Below are 17732 nucleotides of genomic sequence, written 5' to 3' on the forward strand. Positions count from 1 at the left end.
AGAGAGAGAGAGAGAGAGAGAGAGAGAGAGAGAGACGGTGAAAACGAGAGAAAGATGATATGTACTTACGCATATGTACTCTCTTCCTCCGGATCTCGAAGATCAGATCATAATCAAATCGAGAAGGACACATTTCGGCACGAGCCAAAAGCACAGATATAGCAACGGTGGAAGATATGGAATGCGGTGTATCCTTTGGGAATTTAAATTCCAAAAATCGAGATTAAGCACAGACTTGTTCGACGTCATCGGGTTATCATTCGTGCCACTGATTGAGATTCTTATTGATTTAGCGATTTCGCGCTAATCGCTATGCAAATAACCATGGAAATTTGCGCGAGGCTACTCTCGCGAAAGATTTAGGTGTTACGTCCTGTTTTTTACCCGCTAAATGCAATGGTGAAGATACAGCAGCTGCGACAGGAATTGCCTACTTGTCAGAACTTTCAAAGAGACACATGTGCAATGTGCTATGCATTAAAGATGAATTATCTGTGGTAGCATAAATTATTTGGCGTAGTCTTCTCTCCGGATGACTCTTGAGATGACTTGCCAAATTGAGTCACTTGTCATAATTAGTTTCTAGGACAGAATGAGGGGACTGTCCATATTTCATTTATTATCAAATTATGTCTCTTTTATGATAATGCACTTCCACTTACGCTTAAACTTTAAGGAAGGAATTGGTCTTGGAATCCCCGATTAAAACGCTACTATTATTTTTAAAAAATCTCACAGCACCACTTACAAACGATCTCATATTAAGCTAATAGAGAAGTCGTAGTTGACCAAACACTCAAGATAAGTTAGTTTATGATTTCGCTTTCAAAGTATATTTCACCGAGTACTTCTATCTATACTACCAAGTAGATGATACTTCGTTCGCGTATAGACCTCTACAACTTTCCAACGTGCTTTATACGATCCGATGATTGTCTTGCAAGAAGTCGCATCGCTCACTTTACACATTATTAAATCTAATTGTTACATTTCTCGCTTCTTGCCGAAACTTCGCTCTTATTATGGTGTATCACACTTGTTAGATTAATTTTATTACTGTACATTTCTTAATAATATATATATCCCGATTTTCGCTAATATAATAATTACTTTTGGATTATGTATTTGTGATATTGCATTCCTCTTGATTTTCTACTCTCTTCCTCTTTCTATTTGTCTTTTATTTTCTGTGACATATTCACTGTATTAATCCTACAACTTAAACGCTACATGGTTAAGATCATCTTCTTTGGGAAGGTAGGTACAGATCAATATGATAACCAGTCAATGATCTTCAAAATTAATGTATTCCAGTGACTCTGTCGCACGGAACATTTAACGGTTTTTCACATGGAATGTGCGTGCACGCATCACTGTGGTTCGATCATGCGTGTGTGAGTTGGGCACAAGCCAGAGGTTTCCTCCAGGAGGACAAGCCGCGCCTCGTCTCTCACATCACCGCGACCCAAAGGCTTCTTGTCTAGAAAAAAAGATAGAAAAAGGGAGGAGACATATCCAAAAGTATTTCATCGCTGCCAGTGTATCTGTGCGCGAAGGAAAGAACTCGGATGTGCGACTGACTTTCTCCGCGCTTCAAGTTCGAAGATGGTCAAGCGAATCTCTCTGCATCGGTCCAGCTTACGTTCTCACGAAGTCACGAACTCGACTTATCGAAGAATTTACTTACGGTATTTTAATATACACGCGATAAGTTATTTAAATGAATGATATGAAATTTTCATTTAAAAATGATGACATCGATCTTACGATTGTTTTGTAGTGCTTTATAAAATTGATGAAATTTATGTTAGAACACGTAAAAAATATTTAAAATGTATGTCAAGTTAAAAAACATTTAAAAACTTTTAGAAACTTTTCTAAAATTAATTTTATACAGGTATATCTTCTCTTTATTTTCTCGTCTAATTGTAAGAGTAAAAAAGAAGTATTTAAAATACTTAAATTTTTGTGTTTTCTTTCAAATAAAGATGGATGCAAATAATACGAGTATGAATGTGAGAGAATGTAAAAAAGATTTTTATATTTAATTCATAAAGACATACATTTTTTGTATAACTATATCGTGATGCAAAACAATGTAAACGTTAATTATTCCTATATATTTTATCGCTCTAAAATATTATTACTTCTTTTCTTTCTCTCAGTTAGATTCTTTTACGACTTCCTTGTGTGACAAAGTATATACATAGTATACAATGGTCTCATGTGGAACTTTCACTTTGTTCCCGCTACTTTTTTCGCTCGTCTCGCACAAGAAACGTTTATTTTCCCCATACATTAGATTCTGTTGTTGTCACGGTCAAATGTCCCTCATCAGCAAATTTGAAAGTTCCGCTGTACTTTACATTATGTATCTATTACATATAGAAATTAATTTGTACATAGCATCGCGAACTAAAACGCTAATCCGAGTGGTACATCAAGCCGTGCGCAGTCTTGGTGGTGGAACACTTTCCTCTCGTCGACGTCGGCGAGAGTGAACTCGTCCGAGGATCGAGGTCAGGTCAAGGCCCCCATGAAGTGAAGCCTCCGTACCTGAGAGTTCTCGCTCTCCTGCTTGTTCTGCTTCTTCCCATGCTTCACCCTATACACCTTTATACATTCTGTCCGTTCGTTTGTGCGCTGACCGCTTCTTTAATGCTTTACGAAACGTTTAACTATGATCAAAACGAATTATCGCGGTAGACGAATGAAGAAAACACTTTTTGCTGTACATATGAAACTCGGATCGTTTCTTAAATTCATTTATCCAAAGTCGTTAGAGTGTACATCTGTTTTCCTACTTTTTTTTTTTTTGTACGATGCGAAAGATAAGTGAAACGTATATGAAAGTACATAATTTTGTGCAATTATTACATGCATTTTATGTCGCTATGCGGGTTAGTAAAATCATAGTACCTATTGATCCGTTTTGCTTTCCTTCGTACCGTTGGGAATGCGAAGTAGGATACAAAAGAAAAAGAAAAAAAAACGATTCGCACTTTGCACACTGGAAATACACATGAATGAACGAAACGAAAGTTCTCTTTCTTTTTTTCTCATTTGCGCTCGGATGCGATTCCACTGCCTTTTACCTAGCAATTAGCTCTTCTCTTTATAATTCATTTGGAGCAAACGATATGGACTACTAAAAAACAGAAGTAAAACCGCATAAACGAATGCATGAGGACTAATCGTTGGAATGATACACCCACCGAGATGCAAACAATAGGATAGGCAAGCAGATGTATAGTTAATATTAACTATATATATACCTCGTAATAATAGCGCGCGCGATACCGCACAAATACGGGTATTCTCCGTGCACAGCTCTAATTTGTTTATTCGTTGCCGAAGAAAGCAGCGATATTAGTACTTTCACGAGAATAAATTTGTGCTTAATATAAACTCACTCAACTAGTTAGTGCTAATTCTCGCGAATGACCTACATACAACGCTCTTCTAATTCGTTCCTCAGCTTATTTTACATCGCTGTGTTCGCTAATCATGATTATATTATAATTTCTATAGGAATACCGTGGCAAGTACTGAGACAAATTAACAGGCAGCATTGTTACTTTGAATGCATAAACACAGTATCCAAATATCTATAGTGATACATATACCATATACTGTATCTAATAAAATGAAAAAGAAAAGAAGGATTCCAAATCACTGAGGTTACTTTTGGAATTCAAACATGGAAGGCTGACTTTTCGTCAGCGCACGTCAGGAACGTCCGCTTATTATTGGGCGTTCTTGAAAATCGGTAAACTTGACAGATTTGAACGACAGGTCGATAGATGAGGACGAATATAGGGAGAAAGAGAGACGTGAACTCGCGGAGAGAATCGGGGGAGCAGGCTTCGACTTTTTCTCCGGTATGGTAGAGAGTGTTAGGCGCACCTTGAAAAGACTCAGCGCGGATGCTGACTGGCCCGATCGGTCTGCTCGGCCTGGTTTACTTCCCGAGTGTGTGTCCACCGACTGGACGAGAGAGCCTCCCCGCGTGTACGTCCTACGTATACGCAGGCAGGCTCTCTCGTGAGCGCGCACGTGTACGTTTACACGCTCGAATACGCCGGCCCGGCCGTAGCGCGGACGGGACGAGAGTCGAACAAGTGCGTAAAGATGGATATGTGCTCGCGTGGACACATCAGGTTTTATTCGTACATTTCTCGTATGTAGGTAATGCCGCTCCTTCCCTCGGTCCCTCTATACGTATCTACATCCTATTCCGCTGCGCTTACTACTTTGACGATCTTTCTTCATTTTTCTCCGGAGACTTCGGATGGACGTACGTCCAGTTATGTTACTTGCATCGAAATGCTAAACCGTCATTCAGATGACAACTCATCGCGTACACGGTCCATGCCCATAAAAGCCTTTCTCTATCTTATGTCTCAGCGCTTTCCACCTCCGATTCTCTCGCCCCCTCCATCTTTTGTCGCATCTCGCGCATCGAGATCTCTTACTTTCGATCGCGAGTCCCGAATCAATGGGTCATCAGTCTCGGTCAGGCTCCAGTTCTTTTGCACGCCTCATCCCCATCGTTTCTCGCGCATGCATCTTACTCATACTCCTAGCATTTCGCTCTTTTTCGCACTTATTGCTCTCTCCTCGCAGCAGCTCTACGATTTTAGTGTATCGTTTCGACATCCGTTAGTTTCACCCGAATTTTAAACAACTCGCAAACGATGCTGGAATTCCAATGAGTAAGCGTAAAAATACGAAACAGTACAGCCGAGTATAACTAATACACAGTATTTAGTCGAAATAACCAGCCATGCGTATACGGATTTCATTCAAGGAATAGCAAGAATTCATTGATAGGAAAGGAAACGAGAAAATAAAACATACAGCCATATTCAATAATTATAGACTTAATTTATTTGCGTATTTATAAATATACATATATTTTATAACAGCGAGCATATCGCAGCTACGCGTGAAACAATAAATACTGAGGATGATTGGTGCATGAATGGTTTCATACGTGCGATGATCTAGAGCGTCGTAAAGTGAACACAACTGGATAAGAGATAGTGAAAAGAGAGATCAGACAGGTGTGAGAGTTTTATCGATAGTTTAGAGAGAGAGAGAGAGAGAGAGAGAGAATTATCCGTAGGATAGAAATAAATCAAAATTATACGAAGAAGAAGAAGAAAATCTTGCAAGAGGAAATAACGACGTGATTAAAAAGATGCTATGATAATGTTTCTAATTTTTTTTCCTAGGTTGACGATGGTTTGTATGCAGAGTAGGCAATATCGTGTCCCGATCTCGCCCATCCGCCCGATCCATGTCCTCCTCCAACTTGAACGACTTCGTGTCCATGATCGTGGCTACCAGATACGAGTTTCTTTAATCCGATAATAGAAGCGAGTACGAGAGCAAGTTTGCTCACTATCAATGCTTTACCAGCCAACAGCGCGAGAGCGCCGAGCGCTAGAGGCACTAATGTACCACCAATTAATAGAGGAATAGCAAGAAGACCACCTAATTTACCTTTCTTCTTACGACCTAGAAAAGATAATATAATTACGATGTAATGAAACAAATTCTATACATATTTAACAAACAAGTATTTAAATTAATCTTATTTCAATTGTACACTTATATTTTATGTATATTTATTATAAATTATACAAAGATATCTGATCAATCAAGCAACTTTTATTTTATTATTAATAAATCACGTTATTGGAACAACTTTTTATCAACGGCGTCTTCTTACCTTCTTCCGTGAAACTACGTTGAAATTCTTCTACATTTGGTAACTTTAGCTTTAGAGTGTGACTTTGAAAGAATTTAGCGATTTTATCGAAAATCATGCTATTGAGAACGTCCTCTTTGTCTTCCAACGCTCGGGGTAAACTAGCTTCAATTTCCTGCATAGATTTTTCTGGTTCAGATTCGTTAGTAGTAGCTGATTCATCTTGGACTAGCGTGACGCCATCAGCCACATTTAATTGTGCGGTTCGAGAAACCCTATCTATAGCCGACAAGAGTTTCAGCTTTAGACAAGGATTTAGTTCCGCGCCGGAACATTCCTTGTATACTTGATAGACAGAGCGTAAGTCGCTAAATAGGCCATTGCTATTCGATCTTACGGTTTGTTGCTCATTGATGGAATTAGATATGGGATTAGTTTCAGCTGATCTCGCAGAGACCGCTGTTAATACAGCCAGACATACATAATAGTGCGCAAACCGTTTCATTTTGCGAAGTGAATATATCTGTGAAGAATAATTTAACATTTACACTAAATGATTGATATATCAATAATTTTGTTCTATAATTTAATAATATAGAATCAAGACAATTATAACATACTGATAAAGAGAAAGTCAAAAAATAAATTATTAAAAAGTAAAGGAATTATTTATTTTTGTAAGGTAATGTGTGTATATAAGCACACAAATAATCTTTTAATAGCTTTAAATTCTAAATTGTAAGACAATTTTTATTCGTGTCACTATTAATTATATTGTTAAATTATAATTGATTAAAATTTATTAACCGGAGAAAAAATCAACTTTTCTCTAAAGGTCTAAATTTATCAGAAATATTTATGCCCCCTATAAAATATATGTCAAAGCATAATTTCTATCTATTAAAAAAAGCATGATATTCTTCGAATAACCTAATCACTTCTGCATTCTATTTCAAATCAAATTATCTGAATCAATTCAGGGTATTTTCATATAAAAATTTTATATATATTATATATATATATATATATATAAGTCTATCAAGCACTGTACCTTCCACGTGGCTCGATACGAAAATCAAATTTGTCCTTTGCTTCTCTCTCAGCTATCCGACTGCATCCACGCGGGTACCGACTTTTGGTTAATTTACCACGATGCGTACGAGATGCATGTATACCTGAGAGCACTCTAAGTAGACTGTACGTAACGGAAGCCCTGCCCTAGCTCTATATATCTAGCCAAGTATACCTCCGTACCGAGCGATATTCTCCCCACCCGGTTAGCATCACTATTTACCGCCACCATTTCGCGACTATTTTCATGCTCGGACATTGATTTGAGAACGGTTGCTTTTACGCTTACAACTAAACCACCCGGAGGGCGAGAGTAGAGAGCAGAATTCCATGCGCTTCATAATCTTTCGAGTGCTCCCCCCGGATTTGTCTCCCACCAACGCGACACGTTAGACGCATCCGAGCGATTCTACCGCAGCTGCAGTTTTGCTCCGTGAGCGGAGTTCTGTGCTTTCGTGAGGGTCTCTTCTTTTTTTTCTTAATTATCCTTTGCTCGTTCGCGCGCCTTGGTATCCCGCGTCGAAATATTTCGACCAGTTTAACCGCATTTTGTTCGTATCGTTATTCCGTTGCCCCTCTTGTGCGTGGGCGGCACCGCTACTTACGCATTATTAGCTGCCAGCGGTTCGATGATCCCGCTTTTGTTCCTTGGATCTAATTTCTCGTCGTCACACTCAGGTTCATGGAGGTATAAGAATAAGATTGAAAATGAAAGGAATAGACACGCTTCGGAATGAGCAGTCGAAAACGCAAAATACACGCATACCAGGTGTCAAAACGAAATATAATAATATGTCGCAGAGATATTTACAATAGAAAGCGCTTTGTACGACGTTCACACGCGGTCATTGATACATTTGATAAGCATGAAGCGCAATAAAATATTAAGTATGTTATTGGCACGGGGCTTCATGCCTATAAATTATATTCTCTTGCGTTTATGATACTATAAAATCGTTTCTTTAAACTGAGGCAGCGAGATAATTTTGAGGAATCCGCGTTGCTCTATCTATTTTTTCCTGCTTCATAATTTGAGATTTTAGCGGTAATAGATTTAGAGATTCACGCACAGTAGAAGAGGAACTAGAACTTTTTCAGATATCGATCGAGACACAGTTTAAAGTTACTACCGATACCAAATTATCATCACATATGTACGATTGGATATAACTGCATTTCTCATTACTTCTCAAGTATTGGAACACACAGTTAAGCTACCGGCATTAAACTTGTGATTCTTTGGTTCAGCTATTAAATCAAGGTGACAATGTACGTTCCACTTTTCAATGAAAGATCGAACAAACGTTTCCCTTTACGCACCAACATAATCATGTCATCGAAAAAGAGAAACGATGAATCGGCGAATTAACGTATACCGTTACGCGCGTTAGACACAATTTCTTCATCCAATTAATCATCTAATTCACACGATGCTTCATCCTTCTACTTGGTCCTTCGTATATATCCTTGACTTTTCATCCTGTTCAATTTGACATACGCCAATAGACGCAGCATTAACTAGGTCATACTAAGTGAAAACTCATTGTATGTATAACATATACATTTAGACTTTGGCACGAAGAAAGAAATAAAACAAAAATATGTATCATCGTGTAAAGAAAAAAAGTAAAACAATCTCTATAATTGTAGAAATATTATTAGAAAATAAATATAATTTGCTCTAGCATATCATTGTACTATAACCCGGCCCCTTCGCCTTCGTTAACACACCGTTAAAACTGCCAGTGCATGACGTTTTCATTGAGTCGCACGCTACTCAAGAAAGCATTGCGACCAAATAACGGATGCAGAGGAAAGAGACGCATCTTCTTCTCATTCTCTCTCGTTTCGCAGCTTGCTTCTCGCCGAGTTGTCGTCCACACGACTGCGATGCTGCCGGAACTTACCTGCATAATGTCGCGTTACCGATTTCTCGTACGCATACGTGCCGTGAAAATGATCTCCCAACGCGACTGTGTGTGGCGAAAGCGACTGATCTCGTAGAACATTACGATAAGATACGAGATAATAATCTCTCGTCCAGGTCTTCATCATTTCCGGTGGTGAAATTCTTCGTGGAACCATGCATCGAACGGCAATTCTGAATTCCATTTTGTACAACCGTTTCGTCGTACGGTGATTTTCTCAACCGGCCCGATACGCGTGGCTGCTCGGCCGATGAAACTGTCGTTATTGTACATCCTTTTTCTTCTTTAAAGTTACTCCGGTAGCAGCGGGAGGAACAGTATTACCCACGGTATGCAGGTTACCAGTTGTACCTGACTGCCTGTGTGTCCGGTTTTGGAGGATAATTACTGGGTTAAATTAAATATCGTATAGATGTTTATACTGTGATTACAATGTATTTTTTTATTCCTATTATACCTATGAATCAACGAAAAGTGTGTAGGGAAATCTTATTTAAAATTTACGGACGCTTTATCATATGTAGAACTAATTCTCATGAAACTAATAGTAAGTCAAATTAGTGACCTATATATTAGTGTTTATATGACATGGAAACATATATTTCTAATATTAATGCAGCTCACGATTTTATACGAATATTAACTTGATTTTTTTGTTGCAACGAAGGTTATAATTTAAAAAGATATTTTCTTTTTATGAATAATTCAATTCAACTAACTCAATTTTTGCAGAAATAAATTAATTATACATGAATATATATATACACATATTGTGTGTATATACATATAATACAATTAGCTAATAATAAAAAATGAGATATGTTTAACATGTATTAATCTATTTTAAATTTTTAGAACGAAAAAATTACTTTAAATTTAATTAGATTTCGCTCGTTTTCTGCAATGCAAAGTATAAAGAAAAAACGGTCTAAATCGAGCGGTAATAAGAATTGTTTACAATGTTAACTTTAACATATTAATATATTAACGTTGTAAACTAGAAATTTATTTTAAATTTCTCCAGATATTTGCTAATAATTTTAATAAAAATGGACAGCAAGAAATGCAAGAGAGAGAGAGAGAGAGAGAGAGAGAGAGAGAGAGAGAAGTTGCGAAATATTTCTGCATATATCGTAAATCTGCATTTAGAAATAAATCGTCCATGATCATATTATACGATATTGCATTCCTGCAGTAGACCGTTTATATTGCACATTTCTAGACTACTTTCGCCCGCACTTATAAACCTCATCCTATTTTCTTTATCTATTTATGTATGGAAAATGTGGTACAGCAGCGCATCCGGTCTACGATCGTGCTACGAGTTCAATAGATCGTATTTCACGGCTTTACGTTACGCTTTATGGCTACGAGTGCAAGTGCAGTATTATGTATAAATAGAAGCACTCGGTCATGAACCACGGTCACTCTTACGAGAGCTGCAAGATACGCCGGTTTCTTCGGCCGGTGAACGCTGCAGGTGAACTTATCAATGAAACTTTTTTTTCTTCGGGATAAGGATGGAGGCATCTCATTTGTTGTTTTTTTTATTACAAAAACAGGAGGTGTCATATAGAAGCACGCAGTCAAACATCAAATAAATATTAATTATATAAGATACAACGAATAAATAACGAATTTACGTAAATCTACGTATATAAAACAATGAGCATCTCCCAGAGGTACTGGTGACTGGCCGCGGGATCGGCCATTATATAAGATAAGATATAAAAGAAAAGAAGAAGATAAAAAAGAAAAGAATCGAAATATGAGAGATCATGTAAGTATAAAAAAAAAGGATGTATAGATTGATTCGAGAAGATTTTAGATAGAAAATAGCGAAATCGAATTGAAAATAACATCGGAAACTATAGGTAACACGGCATATTTTCTTGGAAAGTAGGAGATAGACTAGGTACATATAGCAACAGCTCGAGTAAGAAAGGAAAAAGGAAAGAAATAACAAGGAATGCAATAAGTGAAGCAGGCGTGAGTGTAATGAAAGGGAAGAGAATCATCAGAGAAGAAAATGGAAGAGAAGCAAGAAGCGGGACGGAAACTTTCTATGGTACGCTCAAGCTTGTGGTTGGGGTTGGTGGGCGCGATAGGCAATTTCATGAGCATCTTGTGGCAGACTCCTGGCCCATCCGTGTCCACTGCTACCGTAACCACCACCGAAGTCACCACCGCCGCCGCCGCCGCCGCCGCCACCACCGCCGCCGTAACCGCCGTGATCATCATGGCTAACATGGCTGCTGCTGTGATGCGGATGCGAGACTACTTCGTAAGTCACATGCTTCTGATGAGAACCGAGAAGCTTCTTCAGTCCGATGATGGCTGAGATCACGAGAGCGATCTTGCCCACGAGCAGAGCCTTGCCAGCAATCAAGGCAATCGCGCCGAGTGCCAGTGGTAATAAAGCGGCCGCTTTCAGGGCCAAGGCCATCAACAGGGGTCCTAAGATCTTCTGCGCCTTTTCTGTAATATTTAAAATGTTCATATTTTAGTTTTACATCAAAATAAGTGATAGACATTTCTCTCGGACGTATTTCTTCAAGATAGACTCTTAAATAACTGTTTAATCCGATTTTATTAGCATATATCATAAATATGATTAAAATTGTTTTTACTATTTCTGTTACACTTTACTTTAAACGCTTAAAAGCATATCTCTGATTTAAAAAAAAAAACGTATTTTTTATAATGTCTGTAGAATTTATAATTATATTATTATAATCAATGTAAAATTATTAGTCTGTTCAGACATTTTTGATTTGTGTAAAATGAGGTTATATGTGCATGCAATTCATGTATTTGTTGTTAACTATGAAATGTGAGTATGGAATAATTGATGTAATGATTACTCTCTTTTCACACTTTTGTGGAGAACGAGAATTTGAGTACATCGTTAGCTATAATATAGCAGGTATGTTAAAATATATACGATTTTCGCTTCATGATGCGAATTATCCTATTATGTGTGATGTACTATCGAGATATCTGTTTTTACAGATTCATATATTTACGTACGGAATGCATTTCTTCTTTTATGTGCTTATTTATAAATGGTCATGCATTTAGATTCAATTTGATAAAGATATAGAAATTCTCAATTACAAGAATACTTGAGTTTATATATTAGAAGATAATATTAATTCTTAGATAGTGATAATTCGAGATTTAAAAATCTGTTATAATATCTATTAAATTAATATGACAAAATATAATCTACAAACTTTACAAAATATTTTAATTGAAATGTCATAATATAACGATTGCATCAAGATAATTAAATTTGCAAATGATGTGATATAATCCCGAATTAATTTGTATGGAAAACTAATCGTTAATATTCGTACGCTGGAATTAATCATCGTGTAACAGTAATACCAATTTATAAATAGATAAGATAGGAACGTGCACACAAGTCAATTGTTCGAACATCGTTTGTAAGCCCGATAATAATAGTGCTCTGCAAATCACGTCACGCTGATCACGGAGATGTTAATGTTTTTTAAAACGGAATAGTCGAAGGTCAAGGCAAAGTACTAGGATAGAAAGTGTGTCAAAAATCTTGCACGGCAGGATCTCTCTCGCTCTTTATCTATCTCTCTCCAACCTTTCGGTATCAACGGCGTTCTCCTCCACCGTTGAGAGGTTTAAGGAGAAGCGGAACCAGTTCCTCAGTGGGTCAACGTCTGCGACCGGTATGAGCTTCCTCGTCGTCATCGTCGCTGTTCACACGGCGGCAATGAACGCAGAGAACTCTCATACCGCAGCTGACGTTGTCCCGATGAACTGTGATTCTTCTTCGTTATGCGAAGAATTTATCTTTTTCTTTTCTGTATGACTTACAAAATATTTTGATTAAAAGTAAAGAAATATTAATAAAAATTTTTTACGTGCAGAAATATAATAGAAAATTCTAAAACTCCAAAATAACATGATGTAAATATAATTGTGTAAATAAATATTTTTCACTACAAAATTATTCCTTAAAGTATTTGTATAAATATAATAATTTTTCTCGTATCGTGTGTGTGTATGGATTAATTTAAAAAACTCAATAATTTAGAGTTAGACTAAATTCTGATATTTATAAATGTAAATATATTGAGAATCACACTTGGAATGACTCACAGAATTACTCGATCGTTAGTTTCGCTTTTAAAGCAATCTTTCATTTAACAAGAGTAAGCAGTTATTGTAAGCAAATTTAATAAAATATAATTATGGATTCTATCGTAGTTGATTTTAGACTACATTCGAGTGTATTTAAGCCCCTTAACGTAAAAATTAAGATGTAAGTTTTATCACGTGCTATACTCACTCTTTTTTCCACGACTCTCGACAGCATTATCGCTAAAATCCTCGAAACTGCGTCCGGCAGACTCAATTGCTCCCAAAATATCGCTGCCCTTAAGGTCAACCTTGACCGAATGTGTCTTCAGGAATCTTCCAAGACGATCGAACAATAATGTATCCAAATCGCTGGATTCGATAGATCTGCCAAAAATGCAAATATAAGTATATTCGAACAAAGTTCGACGTTTAAATTGGCATAAGCTCGGGGTTCACAGAACGACAGACAACCAACCTTGGAGCACCTTCGCCCTCGGCGTTGGACGTTTTTACAACGGTAATGCCTTCAGAGAGTGTAATATCTTCTTTGTCGGCCAGCATCTTGTCGACGAATGTGAATACTTTGTACTTGATGCAGCTGATGGATTCCTTCTTTAAACAGTCGGTGTATATGCTCGCCACCAAGTCGTTCTCACTTCCGCTGGCCTTGTCGCTGGTCGGCAATGCCAAGGTCGCGGTCAACGCCGCCGACACCCACAATAACGTCACGAAATACTTGGCCATGATCACCAAAGGACGACTTCACCGCGTTATACGCGTCCTTAACGTCACCGTGCGGTCCGTTTCTCGACTCCTCCGTGCCCAACGTGCGCGTTGTTCGATCAAGCACGCCAGGATGCACCGATGCTGCCTCGTGTGTTACATCTAAAAGAGGTTGCTTTGCTTTTATACCGAAGTATCGCACGAGGGGAACCCTCGTGGGTTCGCAGGCCATCGGGGGTCCGCATTCACGACATACGCTCTCTCGTCTCCCTCCTTTCGCTACTCCTATCTCATCACCCCCCACCCCTTTCTCTCTCTTGCTCTGTAGAGTGTATCGGGTGCCACAGGATCTCCCCACGCTAACTTCCTCCCCTTTCATCGACCTCCCTCTCATCATCCCGCTTATTTTGGCAAAGTGAAAAACTAGCGAGCCGCGAGAAAGGGGAAAGATGGTAGAAACGCGATCAAAAAAAGATTGAAAAAAAATATATAGTACAGATGTCTATATCGAGTATCTTGATATATATCCAATGTTTTTTAGCTAGGACATGTATATTCTTAAATTACATTCTTCTGCGACAAAAGCCTTCTCTTCTTCATATTTCTCCGCCTAGACTCTTTCTGCTGATGTATCCATAATCTTACGCCATGTGGACCTACTTTAAGTCACATTAACCGATGAAGAAGAAGAGTATCTCTTCGCGGTATCGATTGGGACTGAATACAATGAAAGAAACCGTATAGAATGAAAGAAACTTGTAGGCAGCCTGGATGATGTGGAAAAAGTATACGTATGTAGATCCTATATGATTTACCGCACCATTTCGCCCGCGACCACCCGCCTACTATTATTACGACCTAGAGTGTTGTGCGACTTAAATTACCATTGCACATATAGAAGTACGGCCGTATGCGTCGTAGCGACGTTGATTCGAGACGCCTAATTCTGGTCAACTGTGAGATTCCTCGATGATCGTCCGCCGGTGTGCAATTCATGGAACGAAATTCTAGGGCTCTTAAAATGAGTTAACTCAATATTTCTCCTCGTTTATTCAAATAACCAGAAATGCTTCGGCCGCTCCAGATACTTCAACTCAACGAGGCCATATAGGCAGGTAGTTTCGATAGGTATATGATGCGTCGCATGTACTTCTCAAGGATGAAGATTCAGTGTCGGCGGATGCGATTACAAGGTCCATTAGCGACAACTGATGACTCATGTCGTACAACTTTGGCTTGATTAATTCATTGTACTAAGTAGCACAATGTAGAACGCAAGAAATCTAGATATACTAAGTCGCTTACGGTAAACTGTAATTATTTTCGTTCCTTTACGCAGCTTTCCTAAATACAATGGCGAATATAAGGAATTATCTGATCGCTTAATTTTAGTCGGAAGTTGCGATTTACGCAACGATTGCTCGGAATATATAGATGGAGACAAAACTATACGAAGAACATCTCATATATGAGCGTTCTTAATATACACAAGACATTTAATTGTTACAGATGATATTGCTCTACCTTCGAAAATTCATTGACAGATGATAAACATGAGATATCATTCCTGGAACGAGGTCGCTCACCTATTTATAACTGGGTCGAGAGTTGGGCAATTATTTTGGTATCTTTCTCTCTCTCCCTCGCCTCCCTCTCTCTCCTCTATCTCACTCTTTCTCCTTTTCTTATTCTTTCTCACAGTGGCGATGTTCTCGATCCCGACTTCTCTCGGGGATCAAGATCCCCCCTATACCCAAGAACGAATGTCGCCTTGAGCGAAATCACACACCTGACGCGGCCTGTAACCCGGCGGGTTCTGTAAAACAAGCTTTAAGTAAAACGAACAAAGTATTGAACAGAAAATCACGCCTATCATATATCTTTTAAATAAAAGCAAATGCTTCTTATATCCTCGATCGATAAATTAACTAGATCGAAAAATAACCGATGTTCCCATTAACGATTCGTCTATCTGGCAATGTATGAATAAATGAATAAATCAATTGGTGTCCATACTCCTGTTCTACCAGGGTGTATTACATTGCGGTATTACACTTATAACACTAAAAATTGTTATTTATAACGGAGTTATATTAACACATTCTTCATCAGCATGTTTTTCATCTTTAGGTCGCATTAAAACAAGGAAATTGACTGAAAGTAGCGAAATGCTTTATTAAAAGTTCCTCAGAACATCCCCGCAGGGGAGACAGAGAGATTTTGCTGGGCGAGTACCAAGAGAGAACAAGTGATGAGAGAAACCGGGCTCGAATATCGCAACGCTTCTGCGATACTAATTAGTCAGCCGCCAAAAGCAATTAAGCACGAGAGCAGCAATTAGATTGCGTTATAGCAGATATATCCATTCTGTACGACTATGTGACCCTGGCCGTAAGTCTTTGAAAGTCACGGGAAAGGTAACGGTGGCCTAGCGATTGTTTCGAAATCGTGGCGCTCGGTTAAGTTCAAGTTGCATGTACCAGCCGCCAGCACCTTAGTCAATGCATAATTCCTATATATGAGCCATTGAATGCATACGTAATACCAATATCTTATACATGCTATGTATTAAGGCTGTCTGATCTACCAAGTAAAAGTGCTTTTTATAAGTAAAATTATCTCACGTGAGAAATTGTCAAATTAGATGCACGCGATAATAGAAGATCGGAAAGCAAATAAAGCGTGCGATGAATGTTAACTAGCAAATTTGAAAGATGAATGATTTTGCTTATAAATAAATAGAATGTATTAATAATATATGAACAAAATATAGACCTTATTATTTATATTTCTGACATTATAAATAAGTAGAGTATATGAACAAAATATAGACTTTATCATATTTCTGACATTATAAATAAGTATATAGAGTATAACTGAGATTACTACTAGGAATGTAAATTATTCGAAATGTTTTAAATTGCTAAATGTCTCGCTAGCGTTACAGAAGAGAAATGTTTAAATTACTACGTAAAATGATAAAAAGATCATTCTACGCCAATTGACAACACAACGATATGCACACCTAATAATGACCTAGCAAATCGACCTATCACTAGAAAATCTAACCCAGTGACGCATGAGAAACTCTCGAAACTAATCATGACGTGAGAACCATACTTGGATTTAGATGCGAGTAAAAGACGCGATCGACACGGAACTTTACGACTCTCTAATAACGAGACGATGAACGCTTGGCGCTATCGACGCGGAGAAATTCCGCTTTTGTGAGCTCTAAGAACGATTTTATTCATCCGCTTGCACATCCATAACACGGGCCACAATGCTAAGTTTCATGAATTTTTTTTATTCCCTCGATGCACACCGCTTCGCATCACGTGGTACGGAAGAAATACTATTTTCTATTTTCAAAATATTACATATACTACAGATATATTTATAACAAACTTTAAATAAAACATTGACGTAAAATTCTAATTAATTATCTGAAATAAATACGAGCAAATTACTAATTATATAAAAACATAAGGATGAAAAAAAAAAAATGTACAGTAAAATAAATTTCTATTACTATACAACAAACAAGAATCTATGAATTAAGTAATTTAAATGAAAAATAATGTCTTTTATCGCAACATACAATACGAGTATATAGAGCCTTAAGTACATAATATACACTTCTTGAATATAAAATACGAAAAATGTAATACAATCGATAGAATAGCTCGAAGGGAAAAAGATACTTACTTGTTTCAATATCTTACTGGTATTAATACAACGTTGCACTCTCAGCTGTATTATGAACGAAAGTAACTCCTCTTCCTCTCGAAACAATTTCGCGTCTTTTTCTTCGTTGTCCTTCCCGCGTCGTCGTGGTCGTTGTTGTTACGGAGGAGTGTAATGATGCATGACAATCACTTCTTTAGCTCCGACACACTGCCTCCTCTTTGCGCCATTCTTATATCCCGTGCAAATAATTTATTTTTTGTCATGTTTTAATTTACTTGCAAATCTAATATATTTTCATTTAGCTACATGCTTTTTGCTTAAAGCAAATTATCTACGGATTATTATCGCGATGTCTACTACACGATAGAATCGTCTACCGATTAAAAGGAATCACAGGTCTCACTTTACTCTCCAAATGTACTATCGATTATTACGTTCTTTTCTTTTTCAATCATATATTTTTTCAGCACATGTAAATACTA

At 37.6% G+C, this 17732-nt stretch overlaps 2 protein-coding genes across 2 annotated transcripts; both read right to left on the bottom strand.

Annotated features, from left to right (window-relative positions):
* Positions 1 to 5233: 5233 nt before the first annotated feature.
* LOC108781350 (uncharacterized) lies at positions 5234 to 6221 on the bottom strand. Its single transcript, XM_018549291.1, has 2 exons — positions 5738 to 6221; positions 5234 to 5523 (listed from the first exon to the last, which is right to left on the bottom strand). Exons 1-2 carry the CDS (start codon positions 6219 to 6221, stop codon positions 5234 to 5236), a joined length of 774 nt encoding a protein of 257 aa, XP_018404793.1.
* A 3705-nt stretch (positions 6222 to 9926) lies between these two features.
* LOC108781288 (uncharacterized) lies at positions 9927 to 13699 on the bottom strand. Its single transcript, XM_018549217.1, has 3 exons — positions 13313 to 13699; positions 13046 to 13221; positions 9927 to 11193 (listed from the first exon to the last, which is right to left on the bottom strand). Exons 1-3 carry the CDS (start codon positions 13579 to 13581, stop codon positions 10790 to 10792), a joined length of 849 nt encoding a protein of 282 aa, XP_018404719.1. The 5' UTR covers positions 13582 to 13699; the 3' UTR covers positions 9927 to 10789.
* Positions 13700 to 17732: the final 4033 nt, after the last annotated feature.

Source organism: Cyphomyrmex costatus, unplaced genomic scaffold (genome assembly GCF_001594065.2).
Source record: "Cyphomyrmex costatus isolate MS0001 unplaced genomic scaffold, Ccosl1.0 scaffold8, whole genome shotgun sequence".
NCBI classification, from domain to species: Eukaryota; Metazoa; Arthropoda; class Insecta; order Hymenoptera; family Formicidae; genus Cyphomyrmex; species Cyphomyrmex costatus.